At 39.7% G+C, this 22,268-nt stretch overlaps 1 protein-coding gene across 6 annotated transcripts in view; it reads left to right on the top strand.

Moving 5' to 3' along the window:
• Positions 1 to 1,878: 1,878 nt before the first annotated feature.
• fam13b (family with sequence similarity 13 member B) overlaps positions 1,879 to 22,268 on the top strand; it is a 28,888-nt gene continuing 8,498 nt past the window's right edge. For all 6 annotated transcript variants that reach the window (XM_079480476.1, XM_079480473.1, XM_079480472.1 and 3 more), the window contains exons 1-12: positions 1,879 to 2,038; positions 2,611 to 2,791; positions 5,131 to 5,343; positions 5,595 to 5,772; positions 6,851 to 6,995; positions 10,275 to 10,390; positions 17,372 to 17,413; positions 19,241 to 19,360; positions 19,471 to 19,597; positions 20,925 to 21,028; positions 21,770 to 21,824; positions 21,918 to 22,020. In XM_079480476.1, the coding sequence (XP_079336602.1) occupies positions 2,641 to 2,791; positions 5,131 to 5,343; positions 5,595 to 5,772; positions 6,851 to 6,995; positions 10,275 to 10,390; positions 17,372 to 17,413; positions 19,241 to 19,360; positions 19,471 to 19,597; positions 20,925 to 21,028; positions 21,770 to 21,824; positions 21,918 to 22,020 (1,354 nt within the window). In that variant the 5' untranslated portion in view covers positions 1,879 to 2,038; positions 2,611 to 2,640. The remainder of the gene's footprint in view (positions 2,039 to 2,610; positions 2,792 to 5,130; positions 5,344 to 5,594; positions 5,773 to 6,850; positions 6,996 to 10,274; positions 10,391 to 17,371; positions 17,414 to 19,240; positions 19,361 to 19,470; positions 19,598 to 20,924; positions 21,029 to 21,769; positions 21,825 to 21,917; positions 22,021 to 22,268) is intronic.

Below are 22,268 nucleotides of genomic sequence, written 5' to 3'. Positions count from 1 at the left end.
ATATTTGCTGTTTATTAAGCACATATTCTGCATGACCATACTCTACCTCCCTAATCCTTCTTAACAACTACCTTACTAACTATTAGTAAGCAGCAAATTAAGAGTTTATTGGCGAAAAGTTATAGTTAATATTTTGTTAATAGTGAGAATTGGCCCCTATACTGAATTGTGACCAAACGTTTGAAAACCACTGGATTAAAGATCGGTTAACATGCTATTTCATGCATTTTTCTAACTTCTTTACACTAGGGATGAGCATTTTTCAAAGAGTTCATATTTGAATATTTTAGCTCATAAAAAACGTAAATTTCAATGTTGATTTATTCAATTTAAGTTAATAATGACGTAATTTGTTATGTTTTTATTTAGTCAAAATTGCACATCAAGCTTATAAATGTCATTAAATATTCATAATGATTCATATAATTCATTACTTATATAATAGCATTAATTATATTCATATATTTTTAACAAACGAATATGAATTTACTAAGTACAACCTCTCCAAACAAGTTAATAAATTATTGTTTAACATTGAATATTACGTTGGTATTTTTATACCTAATTTAAGTAATGTTAATGAATTCTGTGGCTCAACAGTTTGTAACATTTAAATATGGTGATGTGAGCCGGCATAACACGTGATCTGGGCATCCGGTGTGTAAACTTAAAATATTTAAACTAGCTTGCGATCTGGGTGAACAAAGATTTAGGAACACGTACAAATGATTTTTTATATTTTCTGTACATTATAAAATCCTTACAGATGAAGTAAAGAAGCATTAAATAAGACGTGACAACTCTAAGGTCTTCTGTAGCGTTAACCTTACCTTGTGGTAACGCAGTTTTACTCTTATGAAAGTTTTTATAGTTTAGGTATTGCCCATACCTTCTGTACACTGTTAAACGTGCTTGTTTTTCATGCTTAATTTCTTCATAAGTGTGTCAGTTTGGAATAATCATAACTAGGGATGCACGATAAATTATCTGCCATATCGGTATCGCCACATAAACGGTCATTTTTAATGTTATCGTAACGGCCTATAATAAAACTTAGGCCGATATATGATTATTTCCTCCGGTTGAACTACTTCAGATGCATGTGATCACAGTTAAAATACTGTACAGTACTACCTTTCTGTAATGCTCATTCACTTACTGATATTAGCGAAACATGTGACATGTGGCTATGAATAAAACATTTCTGGGTTGCTCTGGAAGAACAGTGTTATGTAGGCTTGATACAGGATTTTCAGGGGAAAACAAGAACTAAATGGTTACCTTGTTTTCTGCAGTCAATGTTTCCAAATAAAAGCTGTTGTCCACTTTTCACCTTTTGTTTCAGTCTTAGGGAATTTTTATTCATATTTAGATACTTTATATCGGCCAATATATATCGGTTATCGGCTTCCAATATTAAAGAATGATCGGTTATCGGCCAAAGTTTACATATCGGTGCGTCCTTAATCTTAACGTTATTATTCATCATTGTCATTGCTTAGCATTTATTGTTTTTGTTCTTGGTGTGAACATGCCTTTAGGCTTTTACCTACATCTGTTTACAAACATGTTTAGAATTCCTTTTTGCTTGTTTTTCTAAACACTGTTGTTAATAAACCTTTCTGAGAAAATGAAAGTGAATTGTCAAGCTCTCCGGTAGTTTGATTCGACTCCATTTATGTATTCAAATTCCATCTAGTATTAAATGCTGTGCTTTTGATGCCACATGCGGCAGAGAAAGCAAAACGTTCATGTTCCTTATCAACAGTTGAAACTCCAAAAGCGTTGTTAGACCCTTACTTGTCTAAGAGATGCAGTGGTTTGTAAAGATGATCTTGTTGAAAATAAATTTGCTGAATTTGTTCTTTATTATTTCCAGCTTAACCACTGACGTCCTGAATAGGATTTGCGGTCTGTCAATGAGGAACTACAGGCTCATCTTTTGCCATAACCTGAAGCAGCCATAGATCATTTCATTGCCTACTCGTGAGTGGAGCAGGAGATCAAGTCAACTTCTGGGTGTTTGAAGTACAACAAGGTGAGTCCTGCTGTGAGATATGACAGCGAGGCACAGAAGCCGTTTCATGAAGTCTTGTTTGTATTGCGGTGACGAACTGAGATACGATTTCTTGAGAGCAGATGCTAGTTGTCATCAAGGCATCAGCTATCTTCATACTTTCATGTACATTTATAGTCATGTTGCACTCTTATCAGATCCAGCGATGGGGGTTTTTTCCCCGCGCAATATTAACAGCTTGTGTGCACCAGTGTGAAACTTACCATATCAGTTTGTGTTTGTGGCAGAACGCTTGTCATTTGTTGAAATATGCATCTGTGGTTAGAACACAGTCGTCTGGTATTCTCAAGAGAATCATTGTGGCGCATCTGATGGCTGTCTGATCTGGGCACATGACAGTCACTTAACTTATGTAAGCACGGCATCTCATATGATAAGAACCACAGCTTCTAAAGATGGGAGTGGTCCTGCTCCAATTTCCATCTTGTTTTGTTCGGTGTTTGTCGTTTGAGCCGCCACCCCACCCATAGCGTGTAGGGAAGTGTGGAGCCAGGCGGCCGACGTGACCTTGCTTTCGCCGTTTCTGTGTGCAGACGGACTGAAGCAGCCAGGCTGTGGAGGCGATGAGGAAGAGCCTCTCTACTTCCCTCAACGACTCCCTCAGCACATCTAGAGTGTTCGGGATCCCCCTGGAGGAGGTGCAGCACAGCGGACAGCCTGGGCATGAAGTCCCTCTGCTGGTCAGGAGCATCGTGGAGTATATCGAAGAGAACGGTCAGTGATGTCTGCGTGAAGTGGGCGCTAAAGGTTTCAAAGTTTATGTTCAATTACTTATTACCTTTACATTTTGCAGATGCTTTTATCCAAGGCGTATTAGGAAACAATAAAGCTAAATCAAAGGAAGTCACATGACATTTAGGATTATTTTTATCCCGATTGATTTACAGGAATTAGAAAACTCATGCTTTCTTAAATTTTTCTGTTTTTGTATAATAGAAGTCATGACTCTGGGGAATTATGTTGTAACTAAAAAAAAAACCCTTTCCATTTCAAAAACATGTTTATTTTATTAGTAATGAAAAAGTTAATATGCTGCCACAATTTGGTTTGTGTATATGAAACAATACATAATCCTGCGCCTTTATTTATAAATATACCAATTTTAATAAACTTGTAATCTGCTCAGGCAAAAAAGCTGTAGTTTTATAGCAGCAGTAGGAATGCGTTTCATTCAGGATTTTCAACTGGAAGTCAGATATTTAACAAAAGATTGGTCAGCTGTGAATGTATGTTATTATTCAGAGAGGTGAAGCCTTTAAAACTCTTTTGTATATTTCCTAAAGTAGCACAGATTCCAGAGCATGACATTTTCATCTGATAAAGCCAAAAATGTTGTTTGGCCGGATTGGTCGAGAAGTATGACCTCCCGTATTCTGAGATCAAAGATATGTTTCCTTTTATAGTGCCATGTTACAAAAGTGTTATCCTGTTCCAGAGTTAAAGAGAAAGAGAAACATTATTCAGCCTTAGGCTTTTGTAATGACATTGTTTCATTATTGTTTCTAACCCACTCATTTATTGCCACATATAGATATATTAAAGGTATTGTTCCCTTTCAACACACATTTTCATGATCATTTACTCACCCCTGTTGAATCCAAGATGTATAAGAAAATAAATGACGGTTTTTGATGAAAACATTCCAGGATTATTCTCCATATAGTGGACTCCAAATGGTTGAAAGTCAAAATTACATTTTCAGTGCAGCTTTACACAATAGCAGATGGTGAATAAAGGTCTTATCTAGCGAAATGATCGGCCATTTTCTAAAAAAACACAAACGCAAACAGAGCCTTGCTCTGTTCTGTGAAGCGCGTTCACGACTTCACGTAATACGGAATTAAAAAGTCGCGCTAGATGTATGCGGAAGTACCGAGTCAGTGTTTACAAATGTGGCGAAGGAGGACCGTTCAAAAGTGTTGAATGTTCAATGACACACAATTTATTTAAATGGTCATTTCGTGTGCGTATCCTGGATTCCGCCTACGTCAAGCGTGACATTTTCAAAGTAATTACGTAACACGTGAACAAGCTTTGCAGAACAGCGCAAGGCGAGCATGTGTGTTTATAAAGCATATACATTTTATTTTTGGGGGGAAAATGACAGATCGTTTCGCTAGATAAGAACCTTATTCATCGTCTGGTATCGTTTAAAGCCCTTTGAAGCCGCATTGAAACTGTCATTTTGACCTTCAACAGTTTGGAGTCCATTGAAGTCCACTATATGGAGAATAATCCTTAATTTCTTTTCAACTAAAGAAAAAAATCCACAAACACCTTGAATGACAGTTCCTTTAATACAGGCTACTTTACGTTTTCCCTTTTTATTACTGATAATTACAAATTGCTAAACTTCTCACAAGAACGTAAGGCAGGCAGTGTGAGTGTTTTATTTCTCTGGCTTGCCCCTCAAAGAAATGCTGTGTCTACAGCCCAGTGTTTCTAAGTGGAGATATTGAAAAGGATGAAAATGTGTTTGCAGAGCTGTAAAATCCTTGAAAGTGTTTAGCTGCCTTTGTCATCTCTTGACACCAGCTCTGTGTGTTCAACACACTGGCATTTCTCCTGCTCTTTACAATGGAAGGATGTTTTTGTACTGAGGCTCATTTAGACATAACAGTGCACAGCGTGCTGGATTCACCTCCTGCAGTGGAGAGGTCTTATCTACACACCCAGAACACCACGGGTGGGAACCGAGACAGATTCAGATGGTGATTCAGCATCATTCTTGTCTATGACATAAAAGTTTGTAGGTCAAAATAGCAGTGGGAGGAATGTTTGTTTTTCAAATATTTATATTCAAATAAAAACAAGGAAGCTAAACATAAAAATATGTATTATTTGTATTAATTAAAACATTCAGAGTGAAGAATTTAAACACAGATGATGTTTTTTCGCTCTGTTCATTTTCAAATATGGTTTTATTAGCTCTGAGGCCGCACTTGAATGTCAGCTGCTCTGTGCTGTGATTGGCCGCTAGATCATAATATGATTATACGTCATTACAAATATGTTTATGGGTCACTATAACAAGGCGTGTTTGTGTTTTGCAGGAGGCCTGCACCTTGAGGGTCTGTTTCTAGTGAACGGGAACGCAGAACGCGTGGAATGGCTCAGGCAGCGCTATGACAGCGGCGTGGAAGTGGATCTGGAGAAGGAGGCTGACTTGGCATCCGCCGTCAGTCTGCTACGTCTCTTTCTGCAAGAGCTCCCGGAGCCCATCATCCCCGCCAGCTTGCAGGCACAAATACTGCAGCTCTATCAGGGTAAGTAAACCAGTTATTCACAATTGACATAGCATACTGTGACTTTCATGTCAAACATCTCCTCTGGAACGTGGCCATACTGTAGATTCTAAAACTTTTGCTGGCGGTGAAGTAATGGCATCATCAGTACTATTTCACACCTTTGCATCAATCCAGTTCTCTGCCCTCCCACCTTTGCAACAACATGATAAATGGGTGTCCTTCTGAACGTTCTCCTCAGTCTGACCGTCGAATCCTTTGCCCTCTTTTAGACTACAGCAGTGAGGAGGAGCTGGGAAGAAACATGAAGTACTTCCTTCAGCAGCTGCCACAGGTCAACTACAGCTTGCTCCGCTTCCTGTGCCGATTTCTATATGGTGTGGCATCTCTTCAGGAGGAGAGCTGGAGCGTAGGAGCTCTCGCCGCCGTCTTTGGCCCAGACATTTTCCAGTAAGAATGAGTAACAACAATAAACAGTTTGTATGTGGTAATACAGCTTTATTATTTAGAGTAAAATAATAAACAGTTGTTATTTTATACCTGTAAGAAGTTTCGTTACAGCTTGTTATTCCACATTTTCTGAATCGGTTGTAGGGTGAAAATCTAATTGAATGGATTACAGAACAGATAGTTATTTTATTGTTACCTAAAATCATTATTATATCAGCCAAACTATTAATAAATAAACATGCAAGGCGGGGGATTTTTGCAGATGGCGGATGTTTCAAGTGGAAATTGTGGTGCTTTCTTTGTGCGGGCAGATTATATGCAGGTTTAGTCTTGACAGTACAGTTTAAAGCGGCCCTGCAACGGGGTTTCATGCATTCTGACTTTACAATGTTAAACGTGCTGTCTTCATGCTTGACATTGTCAACTTGTCAAAAAACGAGTTGAAGGTACTACGTAGTATTTCTTTGCTCGATAATAGGTTTGTATAGTTTTCGGAACGTTTTTTCCGAACAAGAAAAACCATTACGTAACAACGTTTCTTAGTTCCTGATTGGGCAATTCTCCCGGAAAAGCACGCCCACGGCAAGTCGAAAGAAATAGCCTGCCCACACGTCAACCGGGGAGCTTACCATCAAGACTGGCTTCGCTGCGTCAAGATTGGCTGAGCTGTTGGCCTGCAGCACGTTACTCTTGCAATAGTGAGAGAAGTTGAGGTGTGTTTGTTTGTTCACGGCATTTCAGTGATGGATGTCACATAAACGGTGGATATAAAGCTGGATTTGGAGATTGTTTGAAAGATCGCACGGTCTGGCGCTAAATGTTGCCGGCTATGAACTGCACGCAGTAAGTGAGACTGAGTCATGTGACTGTTTTGTTGGCAATGGGTGCGCACATGCTTTAGTTCCATCCATATCCCTACACCCAAGGTTCCCCACGTACAGCTGTATATGTCTTTTAACTATCAAACTAAAGACTTCAGGGATATTTGAAGGGTACAATACTATTCTCTAAGTACTTAAGATTAACAGGAGATATGCAGAAACTGTCCGATTGACGGCCACTTGTTCTCTCTTTGCAGTTTAGACACAGATGTTGAAGATCTGAAAGAACAGGAGTCTGTCAGCCGTATCCTGGCAGAACTGCTGGAGAACCAGGAGGAGTTCTTCGATGCAGAGGAGGACGACATCTCCAACACCAATGACTACAGCTCCATTAATGACCAGGTGAACTTTAGATCTTTTGCGTGTAGAAGCTGTTCTCTAATTTAGTTATGCTTCTTTGTATTAAACAAGGGTTTTGTGACGCTTTTAATATTTGTTACCAGTCACTCGACTGCTGAAAAATGAAATCGACGACCCGCCGATACTTTAAACTGTCGAATGTAGGAATAAACACAGGGTCGATTGCACATAATCAATAGTCATGAATGATGGAGTTTTCTCTCAACACTCGAAAGCTGAAACTTGGCTTGGTGAATTTAATGGAGCATTCACTTGTTTGGGCTTGTTTTGAAAATAAAAAAGGTGTATCACTGTACAGTTAGACAGATAAATGTAAGTACACTTGATGTAATATGAGCAGCAGCAGTCAAGCGGAATCAAAAGTCTCTGTCGCACACGTGTTTTTAGTGATACTGTGTATTTTCATTATTGTTCTTCCTTTCTAAATGTAATCTTGGGGTTAGAAAATTTATCAGCAAGAAATTTTAATCCCCTGATTGTTGTTAACACAGTTTACACTACCGTTTTTTGGGATATTGTGTATTTGTATAACAGATGAATGGGATTAGGATAAGAAGGTATTAACTTTCTGTGCAAAGGTTTTAAAGGCGATTATATGCTTACACTTCGATGTTTGTTTAAAGCATTAAAATTTCGCAAATGCCACTTTGCTTCCAGGCCTGTACATAAGCAGATGTGGTTCAGAGAAAAGAGAAGCGGTATTATGTAATCCACTGTAAAGCATCCAAAGGCGTCTCCTCTCTTTACTGAGTTAGTTTGCAGACAGATTCTCAAATTCCAAAGGCATGAGAAACGCAGATTATTTTAAATCTTATGTCCTAATAAGGAAGTATCGCTTCTCCCTCCTGCACAGTTTGGGCATACGGACGAGTGCGTAAATCAGGCCACTGTACAGGTTTCTCACTTTATGGAAAATGGACACAGGAAATGAACAATAATAACTCGTACATTATTTCCATGTGAATTATTCTGTGCAAAAGGGCAGTTATTATTACCTTACAAAGAACCAAAAGATGAATGCTAAAAGCGAATGCTCACCCAGACCTCCCTAAAACACCTCGTGTAACCACACTGTCACAAATCTACGTAAGTCTGTGGTATGATTTGACTAAGACCACCCAAATGTATAAGCAAGTAAGGTGGGCGTACCTGTCAGTACAATTGCTTTGGAACCTGATGTTCCAATTATGGTAAGAGGCGTTTAGTTTTAAATCTGAACAACTTAACAAGTAACCAGTTGACTACCGTGTGTCTTTTTGGTTTTGATTAAACTCTGCATTGGGATTTGTTTGTCTCTGGAAAGGAAGTGGCACGGTTATGTAGTTTTAACACCTCACCTGCTCATCATACTTCCTCATAATGCTTGGTTTGCCATGATATAACCTTTGGTTCATAAACCTGATGTTCTTCCCATCTAAAGTAAACATGCCCCATCATAACCAAAGATTTACTGTATGTCTGGTGCTGCCCAAGCCCTAATCTCCATAGCAACATGAGTTATATTTGTTCCAGCCAAACCCGCTTTTGTTCTTGAAATTCCTGTTTCTGCCCAGAAAGTGTACGGACCTGCCGTGACCACAGCACGCAAAAATAAAATGGGTCACCCTGCGACGACTGCAGGTCTTTCCACACACACAGTTACTGAACCACATTTTTTTTAATCCTCTGAGACGCAGGATGTGTTCTGCACACGCGTGGGTTGTTTTTCCTATTCTGTTGGCGTGCACGCTGCACGCTTCACAGCATTTTTTAACTCATTAATGAGGAGCGTCTTTAATTATAGCCTCAGTCAACTGCACTTGGTGTTTGCATGTAGATGTTTCTTTATTATCAGGAGACAGACATTAGGAAACATCTGAGGCCCAACAAAGGCTTTCTGCATGCTTCAGCTTCTCGATGGAATTAAAACGTCACAGATGAACCCGTAAGGATGTTTTTCCAATCTCGCTGCAGTGTCTGTACTGTACGCGTTGATGTTTTGAAAGCATGTCTCAGTAATGTGGACAGTAAGAGCCAGATTAATCATGCACAATGAAATCTGAGAAATGATATATGATGTAAATTCCTTTAGTTCTGTCCCTAGCCCCCTTTTCATCTTTCGACCCAGTTCTGGATAATACAATCTCAATGGCCTTTTGTCCACACGACACCTTTTGCTTGCTATGATAGGGTTGTTAGTAAGAACCTTAGGGACTTCCGTGGTATTTAAGGTAAAATAACTTCCTCCATATTTCTTTTCTTCTACTCTGTGGCCACATCCTCTGTTGTTAACTAAAATCCTCTCTGCAGGACATTTACAGTGCTCAACCAGATTTATGTTCCTCAATTCAACCCACAGAATCGCCACAGGACTCTTTTACACCTCATATAACGTCATTAGCATTAACGTTTAGTGTATTACAGACAAAATACGGTCATCCTCCGAGCCCTACATTCTGCACACTGCATGTGACTCATATCTGCATGCACACTGAACAGCAGCCGCGCTCGGCCAATCAGATATTAAGAGACATGGTTGCTATGGTAACGTGGCTGCGATACTGCAGCAGATGCAGAGTACATTTGAAAGCGAGCTGCTGCCAAAATATGTGTGATATCTCATACTGTCAGAGAGATTTACACACGGCCTTGTAGCCGGGAGCAGTGCGTACCGTGGGTACTACCACTTGAAATTACTATTTGCATCAAAACATAAATTTTTGCTTTAGGCACTTGCATTAAGTAACTCGAGGTTTTATTAATGATGGATTCAAAACCACAGCTAGTAATACAAACATGAACTTATAACAATAGATGAAAGGAAGTGGTCATATCACTTTGTTAGAGATTGTCAGATGCAGTGAATGCTGTAATTCTGGCATCACATTTATATATGTTATCAAAAAATAATTAAAAAACTTCTTATACTTGTAAGAAATATGACTTAAAGTTTTAATTTGTTTCTGTTACTTTATAAATCTATTTAAATTATTTAAAGTAATCATTTTTATCTATTTCATAACTTGTTATATCATAATGACATTACACAACATGAAGTTATCAGTAATGTATTTGTAATGTCAGTAGTCAACAATGACACCCAGGCGACATGAAAAATGTTTAATTCCCTGCGGACAATCTGCATACGTGTGAAGCATTGCATCATGCATGAATCACACAGGGGCGGGTGTTAGATGGGCGTGCAACGCAATACTGATGATGAATTAGCCACAGCTAAGGTGATAGCAACTGACCCGTGCTATGATAACGTCTCCCCTGCAGATCACAGAGCTCCTGGAGGAAGAGAAGCTGGAAGCCTGCGAGGAGCTCCCGCGAGATGGCGAGGACGTTCCTTCTTCACTCTCACCCAAACACGACCACGTCACCCCCTCCTCCAGGTAAAAACAACCCCGGTTTTAGAAGCTTCACCCAGCATTAGGTCCCTCTCAGTCCCACAAGCACATATATATCTTTCCACAAGCACATAAATATCTCAGTAACCATTACATGAAAGTCCCTCTCATATCTGTGCCGTTGTTATGAGTCGTTGTGTTCAAGTAGCAGAACAAAAAGCCATACTGAGCCCATACCATGGTTGGTCCGTTGTCCACTCTCTCACTTTTAAAGCGTTTATGATTCTTCTGTCCCCGCTGAGCTGAAAGGGTGATATTCTGTTTGAAGAGAAATTGGGTTGAGCTCTCCAGGTCTAGACCACAAGCGATCTATTAGACGTCTGAGCCGTGATCTCTTACACCTACCATACACCTGCCCTCTGAAGTTGATCTGTACTCAATTCAAAACACAAGCGTCCTAAATGTCAGACTGTGCTGCCTTTATACCACATTATAAAGCTGAACTTCAGAGCCACCTTAAAGGGATTGTTTTAAAAACGATGTCAATTCTGTCACTATACAACGGAGGGACCCCTTCACTTCTATTGTACGGACAATAAACCAACGGGTACTATTATTGTTTGGTTACCAACATTCTCTAAATTTCTTCGTTTGTATTCTGCAGAAGAAAGTCATAAAGGTTTGAAATGACAATAGGGTGAGTAAATGATGACTTTAAGATAACCTTTTTTTAAAGGTGAAGTGTGTGATTTTTATGTGCACCAGGCCGAGTTGTAAAAGTAACAATTGTCTCCAAACACTCCCTCCATGTGATATTGGTCAGACAAACAGGTAGCTCAGCCCCAAGCTTACGCCATTGGCCTGGCAAGTGTTGTAAGTTGGGTTGCTCAAACAAACAGGCTGCAATTTCTCGACACCTTACATTTTAAGCATGGCAAGTAAGGGTGTGAAAAGTAGGATTTATCACGACGATCATTAACTTGTTAACGCTGTCATGAGGCATTGGGCAGTCTGCCTAGATGTCTCTGCTGAGGTAACACAACTCAGAAAGATGGAAAGATTAGTAGCATGTGCTGCCATTCAGTCTGACGCAAGCTAAATGGAATACACATTTAACTGCGTGTCGAGCAAAGTTGAATTGAGAGAATACAAAAGGTACATGTGACATCAAATCAATAATATAAAGATAGTTGTGTTTGGCCAAGTTGTTTTGTGTTTAAGGTGATTACATCCTTGAGATTTGGCATGTGTCAAAACAACATCCACAGTCGAAATCATTGGCATTAGTGAAGCGAGACGTAACTTTGCGGAAAGAATTCAATAAATATTTTTTTGTTATGTTTTGTTTTAGCCGCTGTTATATTACTTCAACTTTAGCGTGCTTCCTCACCGTCTACTCTTATCTGGAATGCAACCGTTATGGTTTTAACATGTTGTCATGACAGGTTTGTAACAGAGCTGCAATTAAAAAGCCGCTGCAAATGCAGGCGCAACAGCTAAACAAACGCAGCAGCAGTTACAGAAGAGGAGAACAAAGATGAGTTTGCAGAACTTCACGCAGTTTCGAGGGGGTTTCCACAACAGTCAGGCTGTTTACATTATATTTCAGTCTTAGTTACAAAGCTTTGGCTGATTTCAGTTGACATCGCAGTCAGCAACAGGCTAACGTTTTGCAGTGCACCCGGTACGAGGGCAATGCCATGTCTCACGAACAACAGAAATGTCAGAGCTAGGTCTTGGACGAAAACGAAAAATGTACATCTGCTCACTTCACATACTGTATGACAACAAGACCGTATGTAAACCGTGTAGAGCAAAAATCGCTGGGAAAAACACCACAAACTTGAAGCAACATTTAAAGACGACTTATCAGATAAACTTGGAATAAAATAGAAGCTAATGGAAACCACCTCTACGCTGTATTAATTAGACAATTGACTTGCTGAATGCATAAGAGTATAAGTATTCAATGTCCTCAAATTGGCATTACAGCCAATACATCTTTTACTCTACATTTCAGATTGCACTAATCTGTTCTGTTCAAATCTTGTTGACTTTGCACAGAGTAGCAAGGCATTGTAAGGCATTCTCAGGCATTGTAGCCTAGCAGTTATTTAACTTCTCTTGAAGTACGTGAACATTAACAGTAGTGAATTTTCTATATTTAGCTACCTTGTGCAATGGCATTACAACCAATAGTTTTATTATTTATAAGAATGACACTTTATTTTTCTTAATGTTTTTGATTTTGCACAGACAGTAGAAGACAGTAAGTTCAGAGTTAGGTGGTAATCTTTTTCAATTATATCGTACTTCATCTTAAAAGAATGTCAAGGAGATCTTTTTCAGGGAGAGCAGGCCTTATGCTTATTTTATGTGAGATTATCTTTTGTGAAAAAGCCACTGTCAGTGTTTTTGACATTAAGAATCAAATAAAATGCATGTTTTGTAGTACAACCGTTAAATCTGTGTCTGTATTGCATATTCGAACCTTAATACCATTTCCATAAGAGACTGGTGGATGCTTCCAATGACAGGAAATTCTGTAGAAACATTTAGTCAACTAAATCCACTGTAGATTTAGTTGACTAAAATCTGTTAATATTTGGTCTACCAAAATAGACTAATACTAAAAGACTAAACATTGCCTGCAAATTAATTTGAGAACATCCAACCGCATACTCGTGACCTAATAAGCTCTGTACCAGTGCTGATTCGTCGACAGATCTATCCAACATGGAAGCATTTTTGTTGATTTACACTCAAAAATGAATTTGGTCAATAGTGTGAGGGTGTAATATCTATTAGATATGGTTGTTGTCTTATATGGTCAACCTGAGCAGGATTGAAAGTGGATTCAAATGGTAAACCAACCATATAAAAGACAGTCATCATGACAGAGTATGTGGTACCTTTGTTATTTTTAGATGCTATCTATAATTGGTACCCATTCACTGCAGTTATAGATTGCCCTTTTATGTTCTTTAAGATATGCTACAAGGAAATAAAGATGCTTTCTTGCCGTTTCTGGATAGCAAGAGCTCAATTATTAACTTTAGAAAAGGCAATTCGCCCAGAACAGAAAGCCATAACTACCTTCCTGTAATTTCAAGTTTCTAGTTATATATAGTTATCATGTTTTGTTATTGCTTTATTGCTGTACAACATAGTTTTAGCATTGTTATGAAATCCTCTTCAAATATATGACCCCACATAGTAGATTAACTTGAAATCATGTTGTTTATAGATATTAGGAAAGACAAGCGAGACCTGTTTACACCTTAGTGCTGCAGTAACTATACTCACCCTTAGTGTGCCCCAGTGAAATCTGAAAGGGTGTTGCACATAAGGCTAAATATAAGCCGAGCCATGTATCCTTCTCTCGCAATGGAAAATACTTTTTGCGCAGCACTAAAATTAGTGGCAGCAGTCGGGTGTTCTTGAGACATGTTGTTTGGTGGTTGGAATCCAAAAACAGTTTTTGACACAGCATCAGCGTCTATCTTAAGTGGAAGGTTAGCAACTACATTCAGAGTGAGAATACAGCGGCCTATTAGTTTCAGAGCTTGCATAGCTTTACATTACCAATGGCAGATGGCAGAGTTCATGTGATCCTCCCCTGATACAGTATACAGTAGAATAGGAGGGAAATGTATTTGCTAGGTGGAAAAACTGAATTTGGTTGAACAGGGAAATAATTGTATATATTAATCTTCAGAAATTTGAAAATCAAGACCATTATATCTTACAATCTGGCCAAGAGAAAGCATATAAATACGAAATAGCAGTGATCCAAGAACAGATCCTTGAGGTACACCACTGGAGATGGTGAGCAAGCGAGGTTTGCAAAGACACACAGAGCTCCTACAAAGATTTTTGTCAACACATCTGGGAGTCTCGCTCACTGTAGAAGCTGCAGAGCCATCATAACAATTGCACTGTGACTCAACATGAACTTTTGGCCTATACGGACAGCAATATATAGATTGGGCAGTAACTCATTTCCTCTCCTCTCCCTAAGTGTTCTCTCAGGAATCCTGCCACGTCTCTTGGGTTACGTTCTGATTATGTCCAGTGACACTTACAACACGCTGTGGAATTGGACATTACATGTGACTGAGCACATCAATATAATGTTGACAGTGTCTGTTTTGTTCCACCGCCCGCAGTGTCTCATCTCCGCTAGTTTTTACATCATCTCATCAAAGGTTACATTAGTGATGACAAGTGGGGTATTGCATTGTTTCCCTATAATGACCCTTATTTTGTTTCCTGCTCATTGATACACTTTTACATTCTCAGACATGTGGACGCGTGATATCCTTCCCAACCAGCTCAGACTGGCCTGTGACTGGTCTGGAAGTGTTAGGTAATAGATCATCAGCATTAGTAAATTTGTTTTTGTGTCATTTGCAAATATCTTTGTTAGACAATAGAGAGGTAATACTTACTGTAGGGAAGGAAAGGTACGCTGAAGTGGATAGTGACCAGGTTATATAAAAGTCTAACAGGTGTTTAGCAGTTCAGGCTCGATTTTGCCTTGAGGGAGGGGGGAAATTTGTGTGAATGGAGAGTTGATTGGCCGGGTGCACCAGCGACAAAACTGCGTCAGACGGCCGTGTATTTAAGCAGAGGTCCAGTGAATCTACTGCAGCACTTTTTTAGCAGAGTGCCTGATCCCACACGCGGGCAGACGGCTCATACAGGACTCCGCAGAATGAGCGCTGGCAGCCTGTATTTGTCTTTTGACCTGCTCATCCAGACTTTAGCACCTCAAAGTGCCCAGTTGGGATAACCACACGCCCAACTAACGGCTTGTCGACGTGAACCAAAACGCAGAAAATGGCTTGTCAAGTCCTTCTCCCCAGGTAATGCTTCATAGAAAAACTTGAGATCTAGATGTACAGCTGTGCTGCGTTTGTGTTATGGGACAGGCTTTAGTTCAGGATAAAAGGCTCCGTTATTGATTTGTTGTTGTCTGAACGTCTAGTTCAGCATTGCTGCCGTTTTTTATGCTGCATTTGACATTCAGATGTGTCTCAAATATGCATCATTGGGAGATTTCGGAATGCCGCAATAATTCATGCAACACCGCTGATGAGGTTAAATTTGATGTTTTGGTGACAGCAACAGTTCAACAAAAAGGATGTGTGTGTGTGTGTGTGTGTGTGTTGGAATAGTGCTGGTGTGTCTGCTGCTGATAAGGTAAAGTGTCGAGTCAGAGGAAGCCATTTGTTTGTTATCTAAACATTTTTGTTGATCTCACAGTGAGCCAGCATGTTACGGTTTGTATATAACAATCTCTGCCCACCTGTGATTTATTGTCTCTGTTTGGCTGCTTAATTATTATTTACATCTCTTTAATTTAGACATTTTTGTTTTAAGACATAAACATGGTTATTTATGATATTATAATTTTTTATAGTCATTTTGTATTTAGCCAGATTTTAATAACATGCATACTCATGAACCATGCTAATAATAGTAAAACCAGGGGCATTTATTGAAGTGTTTATTCTTAATAGAGGGTATGCACCTGTCGTCACTTTACCACGTGAGCATGCGGGCGCCAAAACACTCAGCAAAATGACAGATTACAATATCAGTATATGAAATCCTTCCAGCTGCTTGTAATTTCAGTGAAATATTGCGTGTCTGTGTTTCTGCTATTCTTCTCCGTCATTTTGTATTTGATATTTCTTAGCCCATAATGTTCATAGTAAGAACCCTTATTTTTAATTTCTTTTTCAGCTTTGAGGATTTCGTAACCCTCTAGTCTAGTGTATCAGAATCAATGATGTAAGACCTTTGGTCAAGTTTGTTTAAAAAATGTCAGTGTAATGAAAGTACAGTAGGTTCTTTATTCAAGTGTTCTTGCGGTGTAGTGGTGATTGTGGATGTTTTACTGTAATCGATCTCAATACGGCCTCTGACCACGTGGGTGGGCAAATATCGAATATGTATCAAAACAGAGTGCATTTTCTCCCTGATAAGGAGCGATGCACTTCTCATTGATGACTAGGAACAATACACCCACAATATGAACATTTTTCAAAACATTGTTCTCTAGTCTGCTTGTGCCTACTGCAGTTTTCTCTCTCTCGCTCTCTCTCCCCCTCTCTCTCTCTCTCTCTCTGACACTTACCGTTGTGTACCCCCCGAATTATGTTGACTGTTAATCCTACAATTGTATGATAATAGCACTTAGATTCTTCTGGTCATGTGACCTCTGCATGGCTCTCTCACTCCATGTAGTGAATAAATAGTGTCAATTATGTCTCATATGAGTGTACCTTATTTTCAACATATTTTTAGTTTATTGTACCATTTCGACTAATTCAGTTATACAACTAAGGTCTAAAGTGTGATCTGATTCAAAGATCAACACTTTGATGATGCTCATATCCCAGAAGTCACCTGATATTTTGTTATCATCCAAGTACATCTTCAGTCTTCTCAGAGTTGCCTTCGAACACCCACTAGACTCATGGTTACATATTTCCAGAAGGTCTCAGGTGTCCGTTTTCCTTTTTGAAGGAATGCCTGGTTGGGCACACGCTTTCAACAGCCCAGAAAGTTAAAGAGGTCAGTACATTCGCCACAGACACCACAGCTGGGGCAAAATAATTTGGAGGACTTTCATAGCTGATGGGAAGCATACGCCCGTAGAGGTTTATTTGCGTAACTGTTGCCGTGTCAGGATGTATAGCAGAGCACCTGTTGTGTCCATCAGGGCCTTATTTGTTCCGACCCCTGAATCTGACACGGGCGCTAACAACTTTGACAACTAGTGTTATGCAAGCAAGTGTTCCTAGCATGTCTTGTTTATGGGACTTCCAAGTCACCCTGCCCCCGTTCTTCTCAGATGCCTCGATCTGTTTTTGTACAGTGTGCGTGACAGACAGACGTATGCTACATATTATTTATTTTCATTGAAAGCCCATGCTAGGGTTATTGTGTGGGTTCAAAGTCAATGCTAGGAAGGGTCATACATTTGATCTTGTGTTTCTTTTCTTGTCTTTGCAGTTCACATATTGCTTCCATCAGCATCCTTCCAGGATCTACTGAGTAAGTGCTTTCTTTCCATCTAACCTTTGCAACTATATATTTTATATGTTTTTGTGATCTAAAGAGGTCATGTGGTTTACTCTGAAATGTTGTACTTTCACTTCTGAGATGAGCGGTGAACAATGCCCAGCATGTCCATTTTCATCGAAGTCTATTTGAACTTCATTTCGCTGACGTTAATTTGGACTGTATGAAATTATCCTTTGGTCTGAATCCGATTTGTAGCCTGAAAGAACCACAGCATGCAATAAACAGACCTTTTAGGTAGACAGACGGCAAAATGATGCCAAGCAAATGTGATTATGGCCTTAAAAGCGGAGAAGTAGGAGATGTTGCCTTGGCAACGGAGAGACAGTCTGGACTTTGTGGCTTTCAGAAAAAAGCTAATCGAAACATTTACCGAACTGCTGAAAAGGGATTGTCGCTGAAAGGGGATTTTTGTTTGGAAAATGCAGAGGGAAAGAAAAAGACAACAGAACCCACCATCTGTTGAAAAGTACACAGTGTTCGGTATTATAAAAAATGACATCAGCGTAACCGAGAAGATTGACATGACTAATGTTTCGGTTGAGGTTGCAGCAGGCAGATAGCATCTTTTAAGGTGTAGCTTTCAGTTTCGCAATGAATGGCACTTTAGCTGAAACTATGACCACTAACCATACATAGCCACGGTAGGAAGTCATTTATAAATGGCCGTAAAGCGCTGCAGATCTAAAGCGAGATCACTGCAGCAGGGAGAAGCAGAGCACAAACAAAGCCGTCCCCTAATGATTTATTGTCAGATATTTGGCGCGTACAGTGGCAGCATGACCTAAGCCTTTGGGCCAGATGGGCACGTGGGGGTTTGTTAAGAAAGCATGCTGGTTATTTATTGTTCCAAACAATGCACATAAACTTGTGACTGCCAGTGGCTCAGTTATGCATGACACATGGTTTTTATGGGGTCGACATTAGAGACTTGGCTACTATCATAGTGAGCTCAAAACACGTCTATTTTCAGACTTGAGAGTCTGTGGTTCTTGGTATAGAGGGTTTAATCATTAGAACTTAAAGTGAAACCTTCTTGGCTGACCTTGATATAGTGTGTTCACACCAAACGCGAATGAACTTTAAGCGTGAGTGATTTACATGTTAAGTCAATGCAAAGACGCGATGACCTACTTGCGGTGCGATTCGTGCGAATGAAGCAAATTGCGCGAATTGCGTTAATGAAGCAAGTTTAAAAATCAGAACTTTGGCGAAAATTCGTGCCGCGTTAACCAATAAGGAGCTTGTTCTAGTAGGGCCGTGAGCAAGCGGCAGAAGCCCCTCCCATGACGTGAATTTGTGTCTGTAATGAAGAGTAAACTCAAAATGTTCAAGCGTCCAACTACACGCGAATAGCGCGATTTACCGCGTTTGGTGTGAACACTCTATTAAAGGGATAGTTACCCAAAAATGTTCTTTCATCATTTACCCACCCTCTTGTCATGTCAAACCTGCATGACTGTCTTTCTTCTGCAAAACACAAAATAAGATATTTTGAAGAATGTTGATAAACGAAATGTGGTGGAACTGTGGCAGCCATTGACTTCTATTGTATGGACACAAAACCAATGCAAGTGAATGGCTGCCATCACTGTTCGGTCAACAACGTTTTTTAAATATCTTCTTTTGTGTTCTGCTGAAGAAAGAAACTCATACAGGTTTGACATGACAAGAGGGTGATCTATTACTTTTTCTAAGTTTGTTGCTTGGTTGCTGATTATGTCAAACAATGATAGATCAGGTAGGGTACTGTGTGTTCCAGCATGTACTCATGCCACACGCTGTGATGTTCGTTTGCAGTTTAATCCAGAGGACCATCCGCGCCGCAGTGGAACAGCATTTTCTGGATCTACAGACATCTATTGACAAGGAGCTCAGCAGCTATGAGTGTCAGGCGTTGGACTCCCAGCCCATCCAGGGGTGAGACCCTGATATTCATTTGTTTGTAGCTTTAGAGAGAAGTTTAAAAACCGTGTTGTGGCTTGGGAGTGGTTTTAAAGATAATAATCTGTTTCTATTTGCGTCCATAGGAACTGCCCTACTCGGAAGACTGAGGGGACTGAGGACCTTGAAGATGTGCAATCTGAATCTGAGGCGGAAGATGAGACTCTCCCAGAGAAAGTTACTGAGGATGGACAACCGTCGGAGAATAGCGAGGTAACTGGCAAACAACAGTTTTTTGAGGGAACGTTCTTAAAGGGATAGTTCACCCCAAAATATAATTTCTCATCATTTACTCACCCTCATGGCGTTTAAAACCTGTATATGACAAAAGAAGATATTTTGAGCAATGTCTCAGCGGTTTGGTATCCAAGCATTGAAAGTTCATGAAGACCCATGTTGTTTGGTTACCGACATTCTTCACAATATCTTCCTTGTGTTCTGCAGGAGAAAAGTCATAAAGGTTTAGACATGAGGGTAAATGACATTTGTAAGTGAAAAATTACTCCAATTGTGGCTTCATTTTTGGTAAATTTTTGGCATCATTTTGAGTGAACTACTGTATTACTTTAAAGTGATAGTTCACACAAAATTACAAATTCTGTCATCATTACTTTTTTCTCATTTCAAACCTGTATGACTTTCTTTCTAGCGCAGTACACAAATGTTTTGGTTACCAACTTCTTTCAAGGTATCTTGTTTTGTGTTCTGCGGAAGAAAGAAAGTCATACAGGTTTGAAATGACAAGAGGGCGAGTAAATGATGACAGAATTTTCATTTTTCATTTTTAGGTGAAACATCGTTTTAAGCAAACTCGCATTTAGCCAGAGGACTATGAAGACACCCTTGCACCCTCTGCTATCAGCGAGCTGTTTTTTCATACACAGCAGAGCTGCTTCTCCTCTGAAGAGTGAGAAACAAGGGCTTGCCTGCCTGCCAGATAAATAAACGTTCAGATAAACCTAATTCTCAGCAGGCACAAGCAATCACGTAATGTGTTTAACACTGTACCACAGCGAGAGAAACATTTCAGATACAGCACTTTCTTCCAGCAGCTAATGAATTGACAAGATGAGAAGAGGAACCATTGCCAGAGCTAAAGATAAAGAGACGCATCAGCCACAGCAATGTGAAATGTAATAAAACGATGAATGGGGTCTCAGGTTCTGGCTCACTGGAGACCCTTAATTACAGCCTGACCTCACTCCGCACGTCCCCCAAGTTTTTGCGGCCTGGCCGCAGGTTACGGACATCGGAATTGGGTCGCCTTCTTTAATAGCAAACTATGGGATGCCACTTGGTCAACGCAAAAACACACCCCCTCTACAAAAAACATCAGTCCTTACTCTTATCAACCGCCAACCTTGAGAACTCCGTAAACATGCACAATGTTCTGGCCAAGATACGTTTGACTATTATTCCACATGCTCAACGAACATTTTTCAGTATCTCAAGGAGCCTTAGGGTTTGTGTATGGAGTATGTAGTATACCTTTTTTTGCACGTATACTCCAGCTATGGTAATGATTTTCTTTTGCCCTCAGGGATCTCAAAGTTCTCAGCTCAGCAGTCCGACCACGGAGGAAAGTTCTGGAATGGACCTCGACACAGAGGCTCTCATAGATGCTGAGAATCCCAACACAGAAAGGTTCGCTTTAAAGTGCTAGGCTGAAGACACGGTCCATGTGAGCGTGAACACAGATGCCACATTAGCTCAAACTTATGCATTGTCCTTTAAAACGAGTCACGGTGTAGCATTCAGTCTTAAATATAGCAGGCCTTAACACTATTTTATCATAAAAACAAAACACATTTAGCTAGCTACTTAAATATTAAAATCTGGTTTAATGGCGAGATTTTTAAAAGTGTATTCTTTAAAGTATATCCATTTGTGTTTTTGTTTACTTTTATTCGCAGGTTTTTGTCATTTGCATCGTGCAGTTAATAAACAAAAGTAAAATGTTGCTAATCATCAAAAGTCTACGGATTTTAATGTGTCTAAGAATAGCTTGCTGATAGCTCAAGGGACAAAATTCAAACTCACTTTTATAAGACACTTCTATTGTTATACTCCAATAAAAACAGGGCAAGACATTACATTTACTAGCAGAAGATATGTTTTTCATACATCTGATAAGGAAGTGACCTAGATGTCATAGTTATAAGTCCGTAGTTTACTTTTGATACGCATTATGCTTGTGACAGTTTGTCATGCTGCACGTACAGATATATCTTTGCCTGTTACACAGTCCTATTCATAGGACCAAATATATTTTCCGTGAAAGATTGTGGAAGGATTTGCTTTGAGCGCCTCTTAATTCACTAGTTTAAAAGGAATTGGTCACAGTCACAGCAGTGACGTTGACGTTTTCTTTCCATCTTTACACAGATTGGAGAGCCACCCTGACTATGAGCAGATGGACCAGGCTGAAGTTACCACCTGTGTGAGTATATCAGAGCAATTCTGAGCAAGGCTGTCTGTTTTTTTTTATATTGCGAGACAAACCCCTAACCGGATTCCATTTGATGACTCGCAGGAGCCAGTCGCGTGTGACCTGAATGCTAATACGGAGCCCATGGAGTCAGCCAACGGCCCTCAGACTCTGAGCAGAAGTGTGTTTCTGGACAGTGAGCAGGAAGGTAAACTCTCACTGTTTTGTCTCTATTAATGGTCATAGGTTTGTTAAGTCTTTTTGCGGCAAATGTTTTTTGAGGAAAATACCTTGGAGGACACGAAACACCATTGTCATATGCAATTATAGAACACATCCTGAAAGGGGCTCATGGGTGCATACTGTAAATTCATGTATGATTCATCAGGTCTTTCTGTGTGTTGTTTCTGGCAAAATGATGACTTGATGCTGAAACGTCTTTAAACAGGTGTTTAA

The sequence above is a fragment of the Barbatula barbatula genome, assembly GCF_947034865.1.
Source record: "Barbatula barbatula genome assembly, chromosome: 18".
In the NCBI taxonomy this organism is placed as follows: Eukaryota; Metazoa; Chordata; class Actinopteri; order Cypriniformes; family Nemacheilidae; genus Barbatula; species Barbatula barbatula.
The sequence above is the reverse complement of the archived record's forward strand: the minus strand, read 5'-3'. Positions and strand labels throughout refer to the sequence as shown.